A 26,348-nucleotide genomic window follows, 5' to 3' on the forward strand; every position below is an offset into this window, starting at 1 on the left:
CTGTGTCTCTGGCCCTCTCTCTTTCGGTCTCTCATGAATACATAAATAAAATCTTTAAAATCAATCAATCAGTACAATAATATTTCTATTACCCTGATTAGGATTTGATTGGCAGTTACATAGGACTTTATTAAATAGAAATTGTGGAACTTATGAAATGTGTATTGCTTGGGAGAGAAAAATTTCTCAAAAATAGGGGGTTCACGAGTTAAAAAGATACAGGAGAAATTTGACAGTAAAAACTTGGGGAACAGTAATTTAAGATTCTAAGGGATTGAGATTCTCCTAAAATAGACTGAGCACTGCTGTGTGCTGAGTGCTGTGCAAGCTGCTTTCATGTGTGTTCTGGATCTTAATTCTCACTAAGACTTAGGAATTGTTACACGCATTGTATCCACAGGAGGACCCGAAGCTCAGAGGAATCAGGACCAGCTCAAGGCTACAGAATTAGTCAGTAGAAGATTCTGGCCCCACATTCAGGCCTTTTGACATTCTGTGATCACAATGCCATCCTCTTTGGTTAGTTTAGAATAAGTTTGCATTTCTGGCCACCACTGTTCTCTTTTTATTTGGACCTGATGCTAGGAATTCTGTCTTTTCCCTTTTGGCCAGTTATGCCAAACTTGGATGGTTTTGCCCCTTCTTGGTTCATACACTCACTCGCTAAAACATTTTTTTTGAGCACTGAAAACCCAAACAGACAGTAGAAATAAAAATGAAAAAAAGAAAGATCTAATCCCTTATGGTGTGTCCGTGTAGATTCATGGATTGAACAGAGGTATCGCTCTGGTGGGGGGTTGATGGTGGCAGGTGGAACACAGGGTGGGGATGGGGGTCAGACGGAAACTCTGCACCTTCCTCTCAATATTGCCAGGTACCTAAGACGGCTCTCAAGAACATCTTTTGCAAAGTAAGAAATTAATTTAAAGATTATTTAAGAAACATAAATTTACTGTCTTGTCAAGGAGGATAGCTGATGTGGACAGTAGATGCCCTGATGCAGCAGCAGGAGAAGGGCTGTCCACGGCAGACAGGTGAGGCAGGGAAAGCCCAGAATTTTGCGCTCATCCTTAAGGACTGATAGCAGCCAGGGAGACAAAGAAGTTTCATCATTTTGGTGAAAAGTAGTGAGCATGGGATGCCTGGGTGGCTCAGTGGTTGAGGTTGAGCGTCTGCCTTTGGCTCAGGTCATGATCCTGGAGTCCTGGGATCGAGTCCCGCATCAGGCTGCCTTCTCATTGGGGAGCCTGCTTCTCCCTCTGCCTGTATCTCTGCCTCTCTCTGTGTGTCTCTCATGAATAAATAAATATAATCTTAAAAAAAGAAGGGAAGGAAGAAAGAAAAGCAATGAGCATATGGGGAGACACTCAGGATTAAAGCACCAGGCCACATTATAAGAAGTTGCAACAAGGTGGGAAATGACTGCACGTGTTAAGGTAAATAGTTTAGGGGCACCTGGGTGGCACAGTCTGGTTAAGCATCCAACCCTTGGTTTGGGCTCAGGTCGTGAACTCAGGGTCACGAGATCGAGCTCCACATCAGGCTCTGCGCTTAGCAAGGCATCTGCTTGAGATTCTCTCTCCCCCTCGGCCCCTCCCTCCACCTCTTTCTCTTAAAAGCAAATAAACAAATCTTTAAAACAACAACAGCAAAGGTAAATAGCTTAAACTTTCTCCTCAAAGCTGTGGGGATGCCATAAAAGACTAAGGCAGGGAAGCAGAAAGATGAAATTTGCCTGATTTGTACCAAGATGTCAGTTTAAAAAAAAATTAACATTATATTCAGGCATCTCTGATGTGACAACCCTTCTATCAACAGCCAAAAAAATGCTCCAGGCCCAACTCTCCAATATTCTGAACAAGCCAACTAAAAATAATTTGACACCAAGCTTTGGAAGTGATCAGTTTAGATGAAACTCTTTAATAAACCTTTGATTCAGTTCAACAAATATTTGTCTAGCACTTCTGTTTGGAAGGCCCTGAATTACGGCATTTCATTTCACAGTGTTTTAATACAGGGCACTCTAAAAATAAGTAAATATTCAAATACATACAAGAAACTTAAAAAAAAACTCCGATCATTCAAAACCAAAAATAATTACGTATTTCACTAAAGGAATTGCCATAGCATTTTAAAAATAAATTTATCTTACACTGTTAATTTTTATTTATATCATCGGAGTGTAACCAACTTTTTAGTAATGCCTTCACTGGGACTGTATTGACAGCCACTTGCTTAACGTGTGTAGCATTTTTCAAAAAGCAATTTAAAAGTTGTCATCAGTTTCTTTCCAAGCTACTTTATTTGTCTTCTCCTATGACTTATTTTGTTTTCTCCCTATGAAATCACCCTCAGTCTAATATTTTCCCCTTTGAGTTTTCTTGTTCCTTCATGTACTTCTGTTTGTCCTCTATGACTCCTCTCAGGTGGCACCACCTCCAGGAAGCCCTCCCTGACTTGCCCACACTGACATAGCTGCCCCTTCTCTGGGCTCTCGGCACCCTGGATATTTACCATGGCACCTCACACACTACTGAAGCCACTGCTTTACTTGTTTATTTTCATAATTAGATCATGAGCTCCTTAAGAGCCCAGACCTCTTTTTCTATCTCTATAGCTGCAGGGTGCAGTAATGGTGAAGAAAGGAAGGGAGAGAAATAAAACAAACTGTGTTTCTATTTTCTCCACCATTTCTCTCTTCCTTCCTCCTCATTTCATGTCTTCCTATTATTTCTCCCCAACTACCAATACAACATCTTTATCCTCCTCTTCTTGGTTCCAGCACACATCATGATTTTTAATCTCTCCCTTGAGGTCCTTCTGATTGCAAAGATGCTGATCTGGGGCATGAGGGGCACAGGCTTAGGAATTGTTGCTCCTTGGCATTGCAAAGAAGGGGTTTGTTTTAACAGGCCCTGGATTCATCTCTATTATATCTCTTCTGTGTTTTAGCTGGGGACTTTGAACATGCATTAGCTTTGCATAGTTTTCAGTCTTCGCAGCTGGGTAAACAGACTTTCTGCAACAGCCTGGATAAAATGGCAAGCTCAAGGGGAAAATCTTCACCTTTAAATTAAAAAAAAAAAAAAAAGAAAGAAAGAAAAAAAAAACCTTCTTCACGGCCACGATTGGGGAATAGTAACACCTGAGAGCACCTGAGGGGAATGGTGTGTGTCCTGACTGTGGAAAACCCAGCTGATGACAAGAACATGCAGCTGCCTTCCTGAGTGAGCCTGGCTGCGCTCAGAAAGGAGCATCAAACTGTAGTTAGCAAGAATAACAGAAAAGTGAGGTAAGTGACTGACATTTCTGGTAGACCTTCAAAAAACACGTATAAATTCCATAGGAGAACACCAAGGTGACTGTAGTTAACAATACTGTGTATCTGAAGGAAAGTAGATGTTAAAACTTCACAAGAAAAAAAATTGTGACCTTGTGAGGTGATGAATGTTACCTAACGTAATTGCGATGATCATTTTGCAATACCCATAAATACCGAATCATTATGTGTTGTACACCTTAAGTTGTACAATGTTATATGTCAAGTATATCTCAGTAAAACTGGGGAAAAATGGATCTTCAGGATACATAGAAAATAGTAGTTGCTGAGAAGCAAATTCACTTTCTGATGAAAATTCCTTTATTTCACAGGTTTAAGAAACGACTCTATTGTAACTTTTACAACACGATTTGCTGGCCATCTCCCCCCACTCTCTCCCTGGACCGACATCCCTCTACTCTCTCTCTCTCTGGACACACATCTTCTCTCTCTCTCTCTCTCTCTCTCTCTCTGGGCCCACCTCTTCCCACTCTTCCTTTTGATCCCTGAGCTCCAGGCTCATTTTCCTCCCTGCTACTCCTCCAACTCCCAGCCATGCACCTGCTGCCCAGAAAGCTTCTCCCAGTCATCTGCAGGTCCCTTCCCCGACCTCCATCAGGATTTATTTATTTATTTATTTATTTATTTATTTATTTATTTATTTATTTAATGATAGAGAGAGAGAGAGAGAGAGGCAGAGACATAGGCAGAGGGAGAAGCAGGCTCCATCACCGGGAGCCCGACGTGGGATTCGATCCCGGGTCTCCAGGATCGCGCCCTGGGCCAAAGGCAGGCGCCAAACTGCTGCGCCACCCAGGGATCCCTCCATCAGGATTTAGCTCAAATTCACTTTATCAGAGAGTCCCTCCCTGACTGGCTTAAATGGAACCGCCGGCCTCACAACCAACTTGACCAACTTTCAGCACTGCTCATTTTCCTTCCCTGCATTCTTTTTCACCAACTTACTTTGTTTCATTTAATTCTCTATCCCTAGTGCTCAATAAATATGTATTGAGTAAGTAAAGACACAGTAACATTTCATGGACCACTTCAGGGAGGCAATACAACATGTGGGAAGGATACACAGCCTTTTGAATTCTTACCAACTATTCGCTACGTACCTAACCCTCCCTGTGCTTCAGAATATTCATTTGTAAAGTGGGAATAAGCTTCTCTGGCTAGTAGTAAAGGCATCTAATAAATGCTAGCTCCTCTCCTTCCTTTCTCCCTGTGTCCTTTCTGTGGTTGGGAGTCAGCGTGTCCGTGATTCACCGGTCCTGAGACAGCTGTCAAATGAAAGGAACGGTGCGTTCAGCACACCTTGGACAGTATCAACCCCAGAGTTGAAGCTGATTTTGGTTGTGTTTGATAACTGGTAGGCTAGATCTGAGGCCCGCAAGGACATCTTCTTTTCGGAAAGTGTTGTCATCTGACTGGGACCCCAAATGGAGACATCTGAGGATGGTTTCAGGAAGCTGTAGAATGGACCCTGAAACATGACTATGTTTCAGAATAACAGTAAGTCTGGGAAGTGTTCCAGAAAGAGAACAGAAGACACAGAATGGGAGTGTGGCCATGGCAGGGGCTTTATGCTGAGAAAAAGGTAGAAAGAAAAGATGGTGTCACACTGGGGAAGACGATGAGGTCAAACAAAAAAGGCCAGATTTATTCCTGTAACAGAGAGCCACTGAATATTTTGAATATTTCATAAAAAAACATAGAATCCTATCATGGAAATGACACATGTTTTGAATGTTCACAAGAGACTTTTGAAAGCTGAGCACTGAAGGGTGCTGGTGGATCCAGTGACATCTGTTCAGCAAAACCAAGGACAAGGTTGTAAATGGGAACAGAACACATCCTGATCTTCCCTGCTCATCACTGTTTGATCCACCAGGCAGAAGAGACTTGAGGTGGAAGAGACGGAAGGGCCACTAACCACAAGAGAGCACCCAAAGCCATCAACACGCTAGCACGGGAGAGCATGGATGCTGGCCTGCTCTGGGCCCGCGGGCTCCCTGCGGTCTGTGTTTGAAGGACCTATGACAGCGTCACCTCCCCTATCAACTTTCCTCTCCCAGGCTGCCCCTCATCTCTTCCATGTGATTTACTTCCTTATTCCTTGTGAAGTCTGAATAAAAGACCTAAGAATCTTAAAGGCTCCAAAATGATGCAATTTCCACTTCTGCGTGTCTATAAGAGGAGAAAGAAAAAGTTGGCAGATTATTTCATTCACCCCAAAGAGAGAAAACAGAAACTAATCGGTGACAGATGTGCTGAAAGTCTTTCTACCGTGGAATTCTACAACAGGATTTAGCAAGGAACTGATGTTTTGGGACCCAGGAAACCGATAACTTTGTGATTCCCAGCTTCACTATAAAAGTGCCAGCAGCTAAAGAACAAGATGACACTTGTATCTGATGAGGTTTTCTATTTTCCTTGGGTCTACTCTTCTCACAGCATGGAGATGATCTATTTAGAGTATCAAAGAGCTTTTGATAAGGTTCTCACAAATGCCTATTATTGAAACTGGGTAACCACGGTGTGAAAGGAAAAAGTCCTATCAATGAATTAAATGGATTAAAACACTGCTTGAGAGGTGAAGGGGCAAAAAGCAGAAATAATGCTTTTATTAATGGCCAGTTCTCATGCGGGGAAAGGTTAATGATTGAGGGCTCTTAGGCTTCGTGGTAGAATCAGATTGATAGTTCACTAACGACCAGGACAGGGGAGCTCCAGCCTCATTCCCGTGTTCTCCACAGATAGGCCCACACAGAGCCCCCATTGATCAAAGAGCATAAGGCACATGGAGGAGATGCAAGCAGGGCAGAGAAGTGCCTGTCGTCCAGAGATGCCCAAATACCAAGGGGTCCAAAATAAAAATCACGATAGCAGAATTTTATTGTCTAGGAATTTTGATACATACTACAGAGAAATACAAGGGCCCTTTCAAAAGACAAGATATGATATTGGAACAAAAGGACTTAATTTATGGGCACTATGAGAAAAAAAAATGTTCCGCACTGAAGAATTTCAGCATTTGGGCATTTAGAGCCACAAAAACCACGATGCCTACTCTGTAGATGGAGAAGTTTAGATGTAAACAAAAGTGAAACTGGTAGGAAAGATTAAGAATTAGTACCCTTTTTGGAGGGAGAACTCAAAAGATTTGAGACAGGTTTTAACAAAAACATAACCCTACATGAATGGAATAATCTGGAAATCAAATACTCTAATTGCTTAAATTAATACTTTATGACCCATAACTCCATCTAGCATTTTCAAAACATCATCACAACAAACTTCATAGCAGAGCTTTAACCTTTTTTTGTCTCCGTTTCCTCATCTGTAAAATGGGAATAGAATTTACCTCACAAGATGACTATAAGGGCTAAATGGGATGACATGTAGAGCATTTGAACAGCAAAGGTAAAACCAAAAATGTTCAATTATTTTTGTTTTTAGTATTGTTATTATTAGAACTTAAAATAGACCAAACCCAAATACTTACGTGTTGTAGAGAAGCAATCTCTTTCGAGCCATTGCGATTTTTCTTATTTATATCATTGTTATGAGTCAGTGCTTAATAAGACACATAAAATGCTTTCAAATAAAGAAAAAGCAAGCTTTAAAATACCTTTCCACTAATGCATTTTGTCAAATGGAAGAGAATTACAAGTTAATCTAAGTAAGGCAAAAAAAGAACACACACATACACACACACACACACACACCCCTCACACCGAGCAATTGCTAATGACATATTAATTCTCCAATGTACTAATAGTGGAGCCAAGCTTACCGTGCAGATAGTATTTTGATAAGCTCCTTTCTATTCTGTACACGAAGGTGATTAGTTTTATACTTGGGGTCATCAATCAGTTCAGGCAAATTCAAGATCTAAAAAGGGAAAATAATTTTAGTATATAATTCAGATTTTTCGTGTACCTGCCTGTGAGTGCAAGTGTTCGGGTCCTACTAACATGCTCCCCAGGACCATTCCTTGCTGACCTTTATGCTTCCAGACAAAGGCATAGGGAGCAAGAAAGGAATATGAAGGGAAGGATCATGCAATTAGGATTGAGTTTGCCATTTATGAGACGTTTTTGCTACATTCGAGTTTGTGCCTACATATGCGAGCACAGAGCAAGAGTTATCAGATTCCCCATAATAAGTCTTGTCTAGAGAGAGTAGGTAAAGAGATACAGAATTGGAAAGAACTGACCTAATTCTGAGAACCGATATCATAAGTACATGTCTGCACTTACGCGAAGCCCATAATCAACATATATCTTGTAGGTACATTCACTTATTTGTTCCACATGTAAATAAAATAATATTATCTGTCCCAGAAGTCCTATCCAGGATGTTGTACAAGGTGCTAAAATAAAGGAAAAGCATATACATTTGCCCCAAATGCTCACCATTAAAACAATGTCAAATTAAAAGATATTCTTCCTATAGAAGTGTCACTATTTTTCTTTAATATGTCTCCCTAAAGGAATACCAAATAGAAATGCTTTTATATACTTCCTCTTTTGCTCCTCCTCAATAAAGGGAAAATCTATCTTGCAAGTCCCTTTGGACATCTTGCAATTTTAACAAGACCATAATGAAAGTACCAAGTGGATTTGGAATGGAAAAGAAGTTTTATAAAGAATGTGTGGAGGCAGTGTTTGGCAGTTGTGTTGGAAAGTCAGAAGGAGCATTTATGGGCTTGGGGCAGGCCATGTGGCCTACAGAAAGCTTCACTACCTTTAGTAATGCATTTGCTTTAAGTATAAACATTTAATGGTTTCATTTGTTTCCCACAGTTTAAATAAAATCAATCCATTAATCATCCCACGAAGGACAGAGAAGTGAAGAAGGTCCCCTGGAGTAAAGAGAGCATCTCCACAGTGTCATTTCTCTTTCAGGTGGTTCACTTATTCATTTCCTGTAGGAATAATAAAGACAGCACTACTCCCCCAGATTTTTAAAAAGTGACACTGCATAGAGCGACCTTTCTAAAAACTGCCCTGCCACCACACCTGATCCCAGAAGTGGCCTCCAGGCTTGTCCAGGAATGGAAACCCACCCTCCCTCCCTAAGAGTGAATACGTTATTTCCAGAAGGAGCAAGTCCCTTCACCAAATCATGGGTTAAACCTGTAAATCTGGCCTCACCCAGAAATAGTAGGGGCTGCATTAAAACAAACTGTTCAGTGATTGTACTCGGTGGTAACCGGAACATCCTCAGATGTCGTTCTCTGACTTTGACTCGTCACCTCTTTTCTCTGTGAAAGTTAGTATGGAAGAGTGGGTCAAAGTAATTATGGCTCTGCCTTCAGCCATGCTGCCATTCACAGTGCTTCTAGAGAGGCTGCTGCACGAGCTGTGATCACAACCATCCCTTACGTGCTTGAAAAAGTGTCGCCTGAGGTGGAATGATTCAGTGTCAGTGAAAGTGTTTGACATACTGAGCACCAAATACATGTGAGGTATTCCAACGAGGTGCTATTCCCTCCCCGCAAAGAAATAATGAAGTGTGTGTTTGTTCAAAGAAGAAGGATGGGAAAGAGGGAGGGAGGGAGAGATGTCTTTAATTAACCTTCATTTCCTACGAACATCTCTATTGGACATAGAGTTCCGGGTTGACAGTTTGGTGCCAGTTGGCTCTAGGCTCCCGGTTTCAGGCCAAAAAAATGTGCAGTTCACTGAGTCTGTGTTCTCCCACAGGTAATATATCATTTTCCTCTGGGTGCCTTCAAAACTTTTTCCTTGGTCTTTCATTTTCAGTGGGAAGTCTTGGGTATGTTTAGGCGTGTGTTCACTTGGGTTTATCTTATTTGGGGTTTGCTGAAAGTATTAAATCTGTAGGTTTTTATCTTTGGCCAAGTTTGGGAAGTTTTCAGCAATTATGTCTTCAAATATTTCTTAAGCATGTACTCCTACCCTCTCCTCCTGGGATTACAAGGACATTGGTGTTAGACTTTCTGTTTTTGTCCCACAGGCTCCTAGACTCCTGAAGGCCTGTTCTTTCCTTCTTTCTTTCTTTCTTTCTTTCTTTCTTTCTTTCTTTCTTTCTTTCTTTCTTTCTTTCTTTCTTCTTCTTTCTTTCTTTCTTTCTTTTTTCTTTTTCTCTTTCTTTCTTTCTTTCTTTCTTTCTTTCTTTCTTTCTTTCTTTCTTTCTTTCCTTCATGTTCTGGGAGGGGACCGTCTTTTTTCTCTTTATTGTTCTACTTATCCATCCTTGAGTTCCATGACCATCTCCTCTGTCATCTCCATTGTGTTATCGGGATTATCCAGCGAGGGGTTTCTTTTTATATTTGGTGGTCATATTTTTTGGTTCTACAATTTCCAGTTGGTTCTTCCTCCTATCTTCTATTTCTTTGCTGGACATTCCTCCTTTCCCATTTATTTCAATGGTGTCTGTGATGCCTGTTGGAGCATTTCTGTAATAGCTGTTTTAAAGTCTTTGTAAGTTAATTCCGACATCTGTGTCCTCTTGGCATTGGCATTTATTGACTGTCTTTTCTCATGCAAGCTCTGGTTCTTCATATGCTGAGTAATTTGGATTGCATCCTGGATGTTTCAAATATTATAGTATAAGCCTCTGGGCCTTATTTAAATCCTACAGCAAAATTTTATTGTTATCATTTTTAGCAAGCAGTTGATCTAATTAGGTCCAGGCTGCAAGCCCCTACCCACCTGCCCGTGTGCTTTGGTTCTAGACTTAGTTCCACTCCCGAAGCCCTGGCAGTGCTGTCCAAGTCTGCCCCAGATGTGCCCCACTTGATGGTCACGCTGCCACCTGGGCAGTCATCTGTTCACAAACTTCCTTCTCAACTTCTTTGGTGTGCTGGTTAGGATCAGATCAGCATATGTGTGGCTCAGGGGTGAGCTCATGAGTTCACAAACACCTTCCAGGGTGGCTTTCTGAAGCTCATCCCCCTCTGAGGGCTCTCTCAGGTTCCCTGAGGCTCCCCGTTGGTTAGCTGACTTCCAGGGTGGAGGCCAAGCAATAGGAGGACAGAGGAAAAGCAACAAGGGTTCACCCACCTATTTGGGGGGATTACAGCTCAGAGATAAAGAGGAAAGTTCTCCTTCCTCAGATCCTGTTAGATCTGTTTAGATCCTGTATAGATCCTGTTCATCTGCCGCTGCCACTATAGGGTTGTTCGTGGCATAGGACTCAAGAAAACAGACAGGGAGAGAAGATGCAGGATTCCCACACTCTCTCTGCTATCAGAACTCACTTTTGGGCTCCTCACTCCAGGAAAGAAGGGTATCTCCTAGGGCTCAGCTCTGTCTCCTAGTTTCCACTCTACATTTTAGGCTGTGCTGTATCCATGTAAGGAAATAATTGTAGAGACAACTGAGCCTGGGTGGCTCAGTGCTTGAGCATCTGCCTTTAGCTCAGGTCATGATCCCAGGATCCTGGGATCAAGTCCTGCATCAGGCTCCCTCTGCCCATGTCTCTGCCTCTCTCTGTGTCTCTCATGAATAAATAAATAAAATCTTAAAAAAAAAAAAAGAAGACTGGTAAACTTACTGCTGATCTAGAGGTATTTTATTCTTTTTTTTTTTTAATTCTAGTGTTCTTCCTCAATTCTCTCCCTACTACTTACTTTTCAGCACCACCCTAGACATGCTCCACACATTCTCTTCCAGGTTTTATCACTGTGTTCAGTGGGAGAGATAGGGAGAAGTATGCTTACTCTATCTTACCCAGAACCAGAATCTCCGAACCTAATTTTTATAGAGGCCATTTATTAAGCACATACTGTGAGCCAGGATTGGACTGAGCATGTTACTACTTATTCATTCTGACTCTTACAAAACCCCAGAAGTTATATGTTAGCATAGTTATGTGTTCTAATCTTCATTTTATTGGGAAAACACAGAAACTTAGCAGAGATTAAGTGTCAGACCAGAGGTCACCTGACTAGTTTCAAGGCTCACAGTATGCCTTGGAATTATGCTATAATGTCCTCGGACCACCTGCTCCAAAATCAACTACAATGCTTATCAAAATTGAAGTTTCCTGTACCCCACCTCAGACATACTAAGTCCAAATCTTTGGGAATGAGGCTCAAGGAGATTTCCTATGCATGTTAAAGTTGAGAACCAATGCATATTGCCTCCAATAAAAGAAACTCTCAGTCTAAATGACTTTTAAAAGGATGTCAATGTACTTCAAATAGGAATACCCATTAGTGTTGGCATCAATCAGCTTAAAATAGCTTACATATGCTCATGTTCCCTACTCTTCTGTATCATGTTAAGAGACATAAAATAGGATTTGCTGTAAGCCAAGGTTCACTTTATATGCAGAAAGATTTTTCTGAACCCCAAGCCTTGAACCCATTGCTCTTGTTCTCACTCTAATTCCTGACAATAAGAACTCCTTAATAGGACCCGTCCCCAAGAAGTATTATTCAGCTGGTATATCAAATTCCATTTTGGAAAGAGATTAGGCCTAAGTAAATTCTACTCATTCATCACAGACAATACTGCTGTATTTCTCTCGAGGAGGGAGAGCTGCCCTATCTTTCATTATGGACCTTACTGGGAAAAAGATCAGCTGATGGACTTACTGGGGACCTCATCTCCTATAAGGCCAGTTTGAATGACAAGCCCCTCAATAAAAGGTAAATCTGAACAACAACAAAAAAAATTCTTAGAAGAAACCCACTATGTATGGAATAAGGAAAAGGATAGTTTTTCTTAGGTTAAAGGTTCTTAGGGCCAGTTTACACATAAGGATATAAAAAGTCAATCAGCTTGCAATGTTTGCTCAAGATGTAAATGACGTGAATAACATTAAAAATCCTCTGCACATAAAACTTTTCTTCTGAGTATCTCAAAGAATTTGATAGACATTGTCTTAATGGCTTATAAGAGGGATTATCATTCCTCACTCACATATGGAGAAACAAAGTCATGTATGCCATTCTCAAAGGCCCTCTGATGGTCTACTTTTAAACAAATGTATCATAACACACCATCACCATAAGTCATATTTGAGTACTTAGACTTATGGCAAATATTCTGCTTTGAAATAAAAATCTTTTTCAGAAAATGTTCTTATGGATATTTATGAGGAAGTTCAAAAGTTTCAAACTGATCAGCAGTAATGAATCAAAAATAAAACGAATTCAGTACAGTTATTTTCAACAGTGAAGAATATGTCAACCAGTAATTTCTCCCCCCCACCCCATCCACCACCCCCCTCTCTGGAGAGACAAAACTCCAAAACATATGGCCCAGGAAGAAAATCTGTACTCATTTATAGCAATGAACTGGCTTTTACATCTCTGCAGCTAGAGTACGCAAATGACTTCACAGGCAACGGCTTCCGTATGTTTCATATTTTTAACATTGACCGTTCATAATAAAGATTCTTTGATCCCAGATCAAATGTTTGAATCGATTTTCTCTACACTTACTCAGAGTCACCGCTATGAAAGCTCTCCTCTTTCCCACCTCAGATGTTCCAGCCCTTTCTGCAGAAGGGCTCCATTTGTCACCTTCTCTGCGGTACTTTCCACCCCTTTACTGTGGTTTTTAGCTGTGTTCATTAACCGTTCATACAAAAGAGGCACAGCAATAAATAATTTTTGTACATAACAAGTTAACGGCAATAAATAAAGTTCCCCTGAGGAATTCACAGGCATCTTTAATGAAGCTGAAAAGTCAGAGTAAGTGGTATGTGTGATTAGTACAAGAAAATAAACTCCCCATCAAAAAAAACATCTTCAATAGGTGAGACCTCTCCCTACCTGTCAGAGAAATTAAAAGAAAAACTTATATACATTTTTTAAAGCTAGATTCGATTTCTGGGATTAGAACTGGGAAAAGCAAATAGGAACCTAAAGACTTAAATAAAAACAAACAAAACCCCAAAAATCTAGGTAAGTAGTAAAAACATCAAAAAAATTTTAAGTGATGCCAAGAACTTAAAATCTCCAACATAAAATTATTTTACGTGACTCCAAGGCCTTTTTAAAAAATCTTGTTGAGAGGAGCACCTGAGTGGCTTAGTGGTTGAGCATCTGCTTTTGGCTCAGGGCATGATCCCGGGGTTCTGGGATCAAGTCCCACATCAAGCTCCCTGGAGGGAGCCTGCTTCTTCTGCCTATGTCTCTGCCTCTCTTTCTGTGTCTCTCATGAATAAATAAGTAACATTTTTTAAAATATAAAAAAATAAAATAAAAATCTTGTTGAGAAGCAATATTTTTAATGTAATATTAACTTAATAACTTAAAACATGAACTCTGCAGAAAGGTAATCATTAAACAAAGGCTAATTTGAAAAAAAAAGTTTAGTTTTCTAGGGGTTAATATAATAAATTTGGTATCACATTATATTTGAGCCTAATTAGATCTCAGGTTGTTACAGAGGGAATAAAGAAAAAAAGGGGATCCATAAGTGCCTCAGCGGTTGAGTGTCTGCCTTCAGCTCAGGGCATGATCCTAGAGTCTCCGGATCAAGTCCCACGTAGGGCTCTCTCTGCAGGGAGCCTGCTTCTCCTTCTGCCTGTGTCTCTGCCTCTGTGTGTGTGTGTGTGTGTGTGTGTGTGTGTGCGCGTGTGTGTGTTTCTCATGAATAAATAAATAAAATCTTTTTTTAAAAAAAAGGAAAGTGAAAAGAAAAAATATCCTGGTATTAAAAATCCCTTTAAAATGAATTATTTTTGTTTCCTGTTTTTCACTGGACTGATAGATCATTTTGGAGGATAATTGAGACTACTATGTACTATAGTACATTTCAGAATACAGCCAGGTACCTCAAAAAAAAAAAAAAAAGGCAGAATGCTAATTCAGACCATGTCCTTAGCACTTATGAGTATAAAAAGGGCACACTGTTAAGGGTGAAGGCAGGTGGTCTTAAGTTGGCGATAAACTTAACAACATTGTTCTAGGCAAAAGTGAACTTTCCTGGCTTTGTACAAAGTGAGTTATTGCACAGATCATCTGCCTATCCCAGGGATTACACATTACCTTGCACACAGTAGCAAACTGTTGGTTATTTCCTACTCCAACCACAAGAAATCCATCCTTGGTTTTAAAAGCCTAAAATAAATAAATTAATTAATACATACATACATACATATATACATACATACGTATATAAATATATAATTTTATATATTAAAAATACCACAAGTTAGCTTTAATTTCTAAAAGTTCTATATAGAAAGTATGCTCTAAAGCAACATTATTAATAAAATCCATATCAATCAATTAGTATATTTTGCTCTTATATTTGCATAGTTATTTTCATTTGGGATTTTCAAAGCACTTCTTGGCTCTTTTACCAGCTGTTGTAACACTGCATGAGTGGCTTGGAAAAATAAAGAAAATACTAAACTAAATCAGTTTTGTTATATTAGCATAATATGAAATTCTATATTGATTATAGTATGGATTACTGTTGGGCTTTTCTAAACTTTTGTGTTTTGTTTGTTTCCAGTTCTCCATGGAGGGCAAAGACCAAGAAGGTACATTGCTTTCTATAAAGTGTAAGAAGAATAAAAGGAAGGAAGGAAGGAAGGAAGGAAGGAAGGAAGGAAGGAAGGAAGGAAGGAAGGAAGGAAGGAAGGAAATGAGGAGAAGGAGAAAGAGAAGATGGGTAAGCTGATACATTTTGTCTTTGAAGATCTCAGATGTAAACTCTTGGACAATTATCACTTTTCAGTAAGTGACAATGGACACATCTGGATCTCTGCACCTCATGTGGTTTTATGTACCTGAAAATGTTTGCTGCTTCTAGGAGCCATATTCGTTTGAGCAGTAACAAGAATACCAGAGTCCTAGGTCCTCTGTAGAACTCCCTTCTCCACATATGATCACAGTGCTGGTTGGAGGACCCAAACTTTACCGTCAGAAGGCCTTAGTCCCACTTTCCTTAAGTAAAGGAGTTCCTGTAAGTTTCCTTCCTAAGTAAAAATTGTTCTGTATTTTCACCTACTCTTTCTTCACTTATTCCTGTCTCTGAGATAGATGACTTCTATCTTCTTTGCCAGGGCTTGCTCCTATGCTAAGCCTGTTCCCACCTTCACTCATATCCTTCAGAACCCTGCTCAATCATTTTTAATCTCTTCATTCCCACTGGGTCCCTTTTTTTCTGCCTACATTTAGGCTTGTGGCTACACTAACAATATAAGCAGCAAGAAAACAAAATTTCCATCAGTCCTGATGCCTTTCTCAAGCTATCTTGAAATTTTCTTCCTCTCCTCCATCTCTAAATGATATAAAAATTCCACCTGCCTGTATTTCTTCATGAACACCACATTCCAATGCCGTCTGTCATCAAGATACTTATTCTATCACTACACTGAAACTATTCTTTCTTGACCTCATTAATTGGTACTGTTAACCATCCCTTCCTCCAGGAACCCGTCTTATCTCTAGGATCCATCTGAGTCCATGTCTAATATCTCTCTGACCTGTATTCCACCTGTATTCCATGCCCCCCTTTTTAGGATTATTTTCTCCTTAGCCTTCAGCATTCCTTAAGGATCTGTATGTGGTCTTTCACTACACTTGCTTCTAATGGTAGCCACTAGCCACATGTGGCTATTGAATTTAAATAAACTAAAATTAAATTAGCTGGTCACAAAAGACCACATAGTGTTTGCATTTGTATGAAATGTCCAAAATAGGCAAATCCACAGAGATAGAAAGATTAGCAGCCACACTGGGCTGACAAAATTGGGAGAATTTGGGGAGTGACTACTAATGAGTACTCGGTTTCTTGTGGGGGTGATGAAAATGTTCTAAAATTGTGGTAATGGTTGGACAATTCTGCGAATACACTAAAAATCACTGAATTCTACACTTTAAATGGACGAATTATGTGACATGTGAATTATATTCCAATAGAGATGTTATTAAGAAACAGCTCCACAGACACACTAGCTACGTGTCACGCACTCAATAGCCACAGGTGGCTAGTAGCAGCCGTATCAGCACAGATGAAGGGCATTTCTGTCATCACAGAAAGTCCTGCTGTGCGGTGCTGGGAGATTGAAGCTGGTAGTTTGTAGGTTTTCTTTTTATTCTCCTGCTAGGCCTAACATGATACCTGAAAAATGTTAGGCAATGAATAAGTGGTTATAAAATGCAATGAATCTCTCAGACACCTGCTTCCATATAATAGAATTGTGGTTAAAATGGATCTCAAGCAAAACACTATAATAGGGTTTATTCTATTTACATTTTTGCTTGATTTGGTAATGAATGCTACTAAAAAGATAACACATGATCCCTGTTCACAGCGAAATGCAAAGTTAGTGTTATAAATAATGCAATAGTGTTTCTCAAACTATAGAAAGGGAATTTGCAATGGAGATGTGAGTGAGGGGCAAAAGATCTTGAGCAGAGATGTCTCAACAAACTATTGATAACTATGAAGGTACACAGGTAGACTGTTCGCTCGGGTGTTGAGTTTGGTTTGGTTGCAGTTTTTCCAAGAAAAACTGAGTTGGGGAGTAGATAAGCAACGTGAAGTAACAATGTGTGTTATCAAGTATAATGTAAGAAAAGATTTTCAAAATTTTAGATTAATGACGTGATATTCAGCAAGTTTACATTTTGAGAGATCCTCATTTCCTTTTAATTAATAAAGACGTGTTTCTTCCTTTAAGCCTTAACTATACCATGAAATATATGCTTACCAATATACAACTTTCAAAATTTTGAGGAGAGAACTAGTTAATGATTATAGGAAAATGAAGATTGAATAGTAGCTGAGCCACCAAACTCAATTAAAGATTACCAAATAGATTTATAAGGATGAAGGTAAGATTGGGTTCTTTAAACACTTACTTGCTCCCTGTTACTATTATTACAGTGTTTATTCAATGAATATGTTTTAAATAAAAACTTAAAAAAAAAAATACTGTTGGCTGAAGACTGAATAATTACGTCTCCCCAAGCTTCACATGTTGAAATTCTAACCCCAGTATGATGGTATTCGGAGTGTGGAAATTAAGAAAGGGAAACCTCACTAAAGTGGAGTCAGGAGACTAGAAGGAAAAGTCCTATGACTCGGTGTCAATTACAAGAACTGTCGATTACAGACCCCAACAGGAAAATCATCAACAGGAAAGAATGATCGATTCCACAGGAAAATATGTACACTTGACCCATGAACAGTGCCAATGCCCCAATCCACACCTGAAAATCCACATATAACTTTTGACTCTCCAAAAATTTAACTATGATGCCTGGGTGACTCAGTGGTTGAGTGTCTGCCTTTGGCTCAGGTCATGATCCTGGACTCCTGGGATCAAGTCCCACATCAGGCTCCCCGCAAGGATCCTGCTTCTCCCTCTGTCCATGTCTCTGCCTCTCTCTCTGTGTCTCTCATGAATAAATAAATAAAATTTAATTTAAAAAAGCTTAACTACTGATAGCCTATTGTTGATCATAAGCCTCACCAGTAACACAAATAGTCAATTAGCATATTTTATATCTTATATGTATTCTATACCATATTCTAATAATAAAGGATATTAGAGAAAATAAAATGTTATGAAGAAAGTCATAAGGAAGAGAAAATACATTTATAGTACTGTGCTATACTTAATGAAAAATTTCCAAGTATAAGTGGACTGTACAGACAGTTCAAACCCATGTTATTCAAGGGCTACCTGTCCATTAAATCCTCTACAAGAAATCATCTGCCCCTGCAACCCAGCCAATGAGAAACCATCAACACCTTGAACTCTTGCTTTTCCTCAAAGGACTTTCACTCGAAACAAACCCTCCCAACCTCCTCCTTAATCTCCATAGAATAACATTCCTCTCCCTTTTTGGTTGAACTTGTCTATGGTTTTGCCATAGCTTCATGTCCTGAGTTGCAGTTCTCTGTTATTCCCAAATAAACCCATTTTTGCTAGAAAAATAAATGACAATTTTGTTTTTAAGATTAACAGGCCAAGAACATGGCCATCTGTGAAACTCAAAGGAGGTCCTCACCAGATAACAAATTGCTGGTGCGGTGCCTTGATCTTGGACTTCCCAGCCTCAAGCACTGTAAGAAATAAATGTCTGTTGTTTAAGCCACCTAGACTATTCTATTCTTCATAGCAGCACAAATGGATTAAGAAATTGGTACTGAGAAGTGGGGTGCTGCTATAACAAATATCAAAAAATGTGCAAGCTATTTAGAACCAGGTAGAGGCTGGGAGAGATCTGAGGTTCATGCTAGAAAAAAGTCTACATTGCTGTGAACAGCCTGTTCTGAGCTATTGAGAGCTCAGAGAGAAAAGAGGAGAACTGTAGAGAAAGTCTCAATCTTCTCAGAGAAACATAAGGAATGCCAAACAGAAAGTTTAGAAATATGGACAGGAAAGGCCATTTTGATGAGGTCTCAGATGGAAATAAGGAACATGTGTTTGGAAACTGGAGGAAAGGCAATCTTTGTTATAAAGTGACAAAGAACTGAACTGAATTGTGTTCATGCTCTAATGTTCTGTGGAAGGTAGGACTGTGCAAGTGATGAAATTAGGTATTTCGCTGAAGATATTCTAAGCAAAATGTTGAAGATACAGCTTTGCTCCTTCTGACTGCTTATAGTACAATGTGAAAAAAAGAGATTACTAAAAGAATTGTTGAGGAAAAAGGAAGTAGAAGCTGAAAATCTGGAAAATTTGTGGTCCATCCATATTGCAAAATATGAGAAAGCATGGTCAGAAGAAAACACTAAGGAAGTAGTCAAGTAACGGACTGAGAAGGAGATGTCCTTTGGTAAGTAAATGAGTAAATAAATACAGCTATTAGAAATGACAAATACCCACCATTTGCTTCAACGTGGATGGAACTGGAGGGTATTATGCTGAGTGAAGTAAGTCAGTCGGAGAAGGACAAACATTATATGTTCTCATTCATTTGGGGAATATAAATAATAGTGAAAGGGAAAATAAGGGAAGGGAGAAGAAATGTGTGGGAAATATCAGAAACGGAGACAGAACGTAAAGACTGCTAACTCTGGGAAACGAACTAGGGGTGGTAGAAGGGGAGGAGGGCGGGGGGTGGGAGTGAATGGGTGACGGGCACTGGGTGTTATTCTGTATGTTAGTAAATTGAACACCAATAAAAAAAAAAATGAGTAAATAAATATTCAGACAATGCAATTATTCCACACTAGAAAGAAAGGCATTATCAAGCCATGAGAGACATGGAGGAATCTTAAGTGCATATTACTTTTTTAAAGATTTTATTTATTTATTCATGAGAGACACACAGGCAGAGGGAGAAGCAGGCTCTATGCAGGGAGCCTGACGTGGGACTCGATCCCAGGACCCCAGGATTACTCCCTGGGCCGAAGGCAGGCGCCAAACTGATGAGCCACCCAGGCATCCCCTTAAATGCATATTACTAAATAAAGGAAGCCAAGCTTTTAGACTACATACTGTATGATCCCAGCTTTATGACATTCTGAAAAAGGCAAAACTATAGAGACACTGAAAGTATCAGTGGTTGCCAGGGATTGGGAGGAGGAAGAGATAAATACTCAGAACATACTGGATTTTTAGGGCAGTGAAAATACTCTGTATGATACCACCATGATGTCTACATGTCATTATACATTTGTCCAAACCCACGGAACGCACAACACCGAGATGTGTGTTGTGAACTTTAATGTAAACTGCAGACTTTGGATGATTATACTAAGTCAGTGTAGGTATGTCAATTACAATAAATGTAACACTCTGGTGAGGGATGTTGATATTGGGGGGAGGCTGTGCATGTGTAGGGAAGGAGGTGTACGGAAAATCTCTGTACCTTCTGTTAAATTTTTTTCTGAACCTAAAACTGCTCTAAAAACTAACATTTCTTTTTTCTTAAAAAAAAAAAAAGACAGCAGGAAGCATCTTTGTTACGATGATAATGTTCTGTATCTTGACTATGTCAATATCAATATCCTGACTGTGATATTGTACAGTGTGTTTTGTACAATGTTACTAATGGAGTCAATTTGGTAATGGGTACACAAGATCCATTTGTATTATTTCTTAAAATATATATGAATCTACAATTATCTCAAAAAAATAAGTTTAGTTTTTTTTTAAAGATTTTATTTATTTATTCATGAGAGACCAGAGAGAGAGAGAGAGAGGCAGAGACTCAGGAGGGAGAAGCAGGTTCCATGGAGGGAGCCCGACATGGGACTCGATCCCAGGTCTCCAGGATCACACCCTGGGCTGAAGGCAGTGCCAAACCACTGAGCCACCTAGGCTGCCCTAAGTTTAATTTTTTTTAAGTGATGGTGTATTAGTTTCGGGCCCTGACATCAGAGATGGAAAGAAAGAGATTCAATAAATATTTAGAGCTGCATTATTTACAATAGCCAAATTACAGTAGCAGCCCAAATGCCCATCAACTGATGAATGGATAAAGAAAATATGGCATGGGGTGCCTGGGGGGCTAGTCAGTTAAGTGTCTGCCTTCTGCTCAAGTCATGATCCCAGAGCCCTAAGATTGAGCCCCACATCAGATTCCCTGTTCAGCAGCAAGTCTGCTTCTCCCTCTTCCTCTCCCTCTGTGATCTGTCACACTCTTGCTCTCTCTCAAATAAAACATAAAATCTTTAAAAAAAGAAGATATGGCGCACACGTGTGTGCACACACACACACACACACACACACAATGAATGATTCAGCCATAAAAAAGAATCAAACCTTGCCATTTACAATGACATGGATGGAGCTAAAGAGTATAATGCTAAGTGAAATAAGTCAAAGAAAGACAAATACTGTATGATTTCACACATATGTGGAATTTAAGAAACAAAACAAATGAGCAAAGGGAAAAAGAGAGAGGGGGAAGCAAACCAAGAAACTGACTCTTAACTATGGAGAACAAAATGATGGTTACCAGAGGGGAGGGAGGTGCAGAATGGGTGAAGAAGGGGTTTAAGGAGTGCCCCTGTCATGAGGAACAGTAGGTGATATATGGAGTTTTTGAATCATTATATTATACACCTGAAACTAATATAATACTTTATGTTAATTAACTGAAACAAAAATAAAAACTTTTAGAAAAGATTTAGCTGGTAAAATCTGCTATCGTTGGTAATGACTTGAATGTGATGGTCAAAAGCTGAAGACTGGGGGAGAGCAAGATGTCATGGGTGACATTTAGGTTACTGAGGAGCTTTTGAAATACTCCTTTGGAAATTCCAAGGGAACAGAATTTGAAGAGCAGATGAAAGTCTGAACTGTAGATGAAACCTGAGAGTCATTCATTATAATCTGTAACGGAAGCCATCACATAGATGAAGTCATTTGGGAAGAGAGTTCAACTGTAGAATAGGGAAAAAGGAGGTGGGGGGAGCTGGGGGATGAATCTGAAGGTCACCCTCATCTCAAGTCCAAGTAGAAGAGGAGTTAGCCACTAGTCTAAGAGGAGGACCAAAGAATGCCACCAAAGTAGTTATTCATTACCTCAGCAATGCTGTTCTGGTGTCACAGTGTGGACCAGATGAACTTTGAAGTGAATCAAGGACTAAGTAACAGGGAATGGGGAGAGCACATGAGAACATCTATTTAAGAAACCTGGTTGGGAAGGAGAAGAATAAGCACAGCACTGAGAAGACAGAATGAGCACATGTCGGCCGGCACCATGTTTGGTTTGGTGGTGGGGAGCTGAGGAAGTTCCCTCTAGCTGCTTCTACTTTCTTATAAATAAGGAGTGAGGTCATCAACTGAGAGTAGGGTTGGGACATATTGGATTGAAAAGAGTGGCTAAGTTCTTTTCTTTTTTTAAGAATTGTATTTATTTATTTGACAGAGAGGGTACACAAGCACACAGCAGGGGGGAATGGCAGGCAGAGGGAGAGGAAGAAACAGACTTCCTGCAAAGCCCAATGCAAGATTCGATCCCAGGTCCCTGGGATCATGACCTGAGTCAAAGGCAGACCCTTAACTGACTGAATCACCTGGGCACCCAAGAGTGGCTAAGTTCTGATGTATCACTGAAGAGACTGGGACAGCAGAGTGACCAGATATACAGAATTGTGCTGAAAGCCCAACTGAGTGATATTCTCCATCATCTCACAGTTACAGACATAGAATAAATGGATATTTGCATTGACTAATAAATAACAAAAACATATAGATGCAGGGAAATCAGAAAACTTGGCCAAAATGTTCCTGGATGATGAGCCATGGATTATCTGGATATGGAAGGAGGTGGCAAAGATAGGAGGACGTTATCGACAGGGCAGAGGTGTCAGTGGATAAGAAATCCTGATGAAGGGATCCCTGGGTGGCGCAGCGGTTTGGCGCCTGCCTTTGGCCCAGGGCGCGATCCTGGAGACCCGGGATCGAATCCCACGTCGGGCTCCCGGTGCATGGAGCCTGCTTCTCCCTCTGCCTATGTCTCTGCCTCTCTCTCTCTCTGTGACTATCATAAATAAATAAAAAATTTAAAAAGTATATTTAAAAAAAAAAAAGAAATCCTGATGAAGTCAAAGAACAGTCATGATGGAGTGGTTGTACATGTCGGTGGAAGAACAGGAGATGATGGATGGTTAGGATGTAAAATGTCTCATTCAGTTGAAGTGAATGCAGATTCAGTGGGATGTGAGAGTCACAGTGTAAGAGCCATAGACTCGCTGCTGCTAAAAGGTAGGGACTCAATGAATAGCATTATTATTGATCATTTAATAATTATTTAATCATTTATTAACAGTAATTAACAGTAATTATTTAATTAATAATATACTACATGCTACCTAAAAGGAGTTCCTACTGTATTCTAAGCCCTTAGATCCTGACTCTTGAGCCCTCGTCCACTCTACAAATGTCTCCCCTCTCTCTCCTCTCATTTCCTTAGTTGTCTCACTCTCCATACCGAACAAGATAAGTGACAACACGCCACGTACACAAACTGCTAGCAGGCTTTCCAACACAGGGAGAACTCGCATCAAAAGCATTGAATTGGGCTACAAACTCTCATGGCTGGGGTGTTTCTCTTAGAAGGAGTTCAGGCCTCAGGAGAAAAGAAACCATTGCTTCTGCATGAGATGACAGGGGAGAGGGCAGCAGGGGCAAGTGTCTATAGTTTTAAGAGGATGAGGCCAAACCCACGCCATTCCTCTTAGGAAACCAGATTTATTATTCCTGAGGAAAGAAATGCTCCTCGCTGTGAGTTGTGCTGATTCAAAGGTGACAAGTGTCACTGGTAGAGGAGACCACACAGAAACTGCCTGGTTTTCTTCACATTCTAGTCATGACATAACTCCCCTCCTGGGGAAGGAGGTGTTTCTAAGACATAAAAAATATTGATGGGTCAAGAGATTACAAGGTATTTGGGAAATATGTAAAGACAAGAGAGCGTAGGGAGTCAAGGTTGAGTTATCTGGTTAGAGCAGTTTCAGACATAAAAGGGGACCCCACCTGAGAGCCTGATGGGTGGCAATATAAAATAGAAGAGTAGAGAATACTGAGCAGACATGAAATCAGAGAAATAAGAGGGTCAATCTGGAATTCCCATTACTCTTGCAAGTGTCTATTACTTCCTAGATGCTCTGCTTTGCCAGCTTCCAGGCATGCTACCTGGATGGATGACCTCTTAGCTACTGAGCTGGCTACATATAAAACCACAGAAAGACATCTAGAAGTTCTGCACCAACTCAATGTATCAGATGGTCACATGGAAAATGAAAAAAATAAAATAAAACTGAAAGTTTCTGCGTCACCCTCTTAAGCTACCATATTGATACATCAGTATTTCCTCCAGTCTAAATAAAGTACATACAATGGGTAGTGTGTCAACTTCAAAAACAAGAGCACAAACTCCCGGGCCTCGGGGGCTACCTAATTTTTAACAAGATTTTCTTCCACAAAAGGTAACTGTTGCTAAATGACTTCATCATCCACTGGAAAAAGACATTCCCTGAAGTTTAACTCACTGCCATGAGAATGTTTTCTGGAATGTCAAGCAGTTACTGACTTTGGGTCTGTGCTAGTACATCGTGACAAATATAGAGCACTATTTCCTACCACAAACAGTTCAGTTCACCTTATGGTGCTGAAGCTGGCTGAGCCAGATGGCAATGAGGCACAAACTGCTTATAACTCAAGAACAGTGTCATCGATGGGATGGAACCGCGCAACAAGTGGTAAGTGAGGCCAGGAGTCCCTAATCTAGCCTTCCAACTATTTGGCTTTGCACACTTTTCGTCATCATGAATAAGCCATTTTGTAGACCTATTTCTAAATACAAACCCTTGCCTTGAATTTTAGAATAGATTTGAAAGAGATATCATGTGCTGGTCTCCTGCAACCCCAGATCCGGGCCGGGATTTTCCAATTCCACAAGAAATGTGAATATTCAAAAATATACTTGGGGTTCTTCCAATCAATTAAATTTCATTTCAAATCGAACATATCAATGGTCTTCAATCATGCAGTTTCTGATACCGGATATAGAGATAATGGCAAAAAAGAAAATGGAAACTGTCTTGATTTTTTTATTCTTCACAAACTGTCAATGATTATTATTTTTCTTACAAAAGAAGTCCTCTGTCATGAAAGCCCGCTGTTATTCAAAAAGGCAGTAATCGTGCACCCTGGACGCAATGTAAAATGGCACGTGGTGTCATTTTTCCTGGAAGGTATGTGCCAGAAACTGGTTTTGATGATCCTGAATTGATTTCATTATAAAAAATAATAAGCCAGATTATCTGAAATAGCCTACCAAAAGCACCTACTATTTAATGGCAAGCAACATAAAAATCCTGAATTGAGTCCACATTGATTTTTCAGGAGCACTTTAAGGTAAAAATTCCTTGACTGTGTTAAGCAATTTTTTTTTTTTGACAAAGAGAATGGGGAGTGGGGGTGGGCAGGGGGAGAGAGAGAGTCTCAAGCAGATTCTATGCCCAGCGTGGAGCTTGATATGGCACTTGATCTCACAACCCTGAGATCATGACCTGAACTAAAATCAGGTACCTCCTTGTTAAGCATTTTGAAAAGTGCTTTGTTTTATCTCAAACATGTTACAACAATCACAGTCCCATCCCATCGTTAGGTGCCATCCATGAAAATATTATTTCTGATAGCAAGCCTACATTTATCTCAGACTGATTCAAGCATTCATAGACCAGAACTTTATTCAAGATGTCACTTTCAAGCAAAAAATCAAGCTAGAAAAGGATATTCACTCTAATTACAATAAAATTATTCTAACGTGGATTATAGAGTGGCTTGCTAATAAGATTTTCCAAACATAATTTAATGCCATCATATTTCAGTATTTATCAGTGACAAGACATAGGGCACACACAATAGGAACAGGGCTAGAGGAAAGCCCTGACATTAGAACTGTCCACTAGAGCTGAAGAGGTGGTGGGGAACAGGTCCAGTTGGTAGCAAAATTTCAGCCCAGAGCATGGAAAGTTTGAATAAGCATGGTTCAGGAAAGCAGTCAGCAACATAAAGTATAAAGGTATAGATAGGGGAAGGGTGAGAAATTCTGACAGAATAATTCCTGAAAGTTCCACAGTAGGTAGATGGCCACCAAGATGTAGAGACAGAGGCCTCAGGGTCCCAGTTATGGGAAAGAAGCTCAGAGAGTTTCCTCCAAATTCCCACACAAGAAATTGTGAAAATAAAAGGTAGAGGGACAGAAACCAGACAGGTAACTAGATGAGAAGCTCAGGGATAGAGGATAAGCAGAAGCCCAAGCCTTTGAACAAAAACATACGAAGCAAGGAGAGTTACCTGTGATGAGCATGGGAGTCTGGCTGGAAGACAAGAATGTAGAGCCCAGTGTAGTTACACCTAATGTCCAGGACAATACCTGGCATGCTAGGTCCTTCATACATTTTGTTAAATTTAGGCCAATGTATTAATGTTAAATCACAGGCAATTCGGGAATTATTACTCACTATACCAAAAGAATGGTGGCAAAGCTGGGCAGTGTGAAATAGAAGAGATGAGGAAGTGTCCAGGACTCAAAGATGGGCATGTACTGAGAATGGCAAACATACTAAGAATCAATTCTCACAACAAACTTCCTTCCTCACAA

At 40.0% G+C, this 26,348-nt stretch overlaps 1 protein-coding gene across 2 annotated transcripts in view; it reads right to left on the reverse strand.

Annotated features, from left to right (window-relative positions):
• Positions 1-26,348, reverse strand: part of SUGCT (succinyl-CoA:glutarate-CoA transferase) — a 713,960-nt gene that overhangs the window by 395,597 nt on the left and 292,015 nt on the right. For both annotated transcript variants that reach the window (XM_025449593.3, XM_025449590.3), the window contains 2 exons: positions 14,304-14,375; positions 7,122-7,219 (listed from right to left, as the gene is read on the reverse strand). In XM_025449593.3, coding sequence (XP_025305378.1) covers positions 7,122-7,219; positions 14,304-14,375 — 170 coding nt within the window. The remainder of the gene's footprint in view (positions 1-7,121; positions 7,220-14,303; positions 14,376-26,348) is intronic.

Source organism: Canis lupus, chromosome 18 (assembly GCF_003254725.2).
Source record: "Canis lupus dingo isolate Sandy chromosome 18, ASM325472v2, whole genome shotgun sequence".
In the NCBI taxonomy this organism is placed as follows: Eukaryota; Metazoa; Chordata; class Mammalia; order Carnivora; family Canidae; genus Canis; species Canis lupus.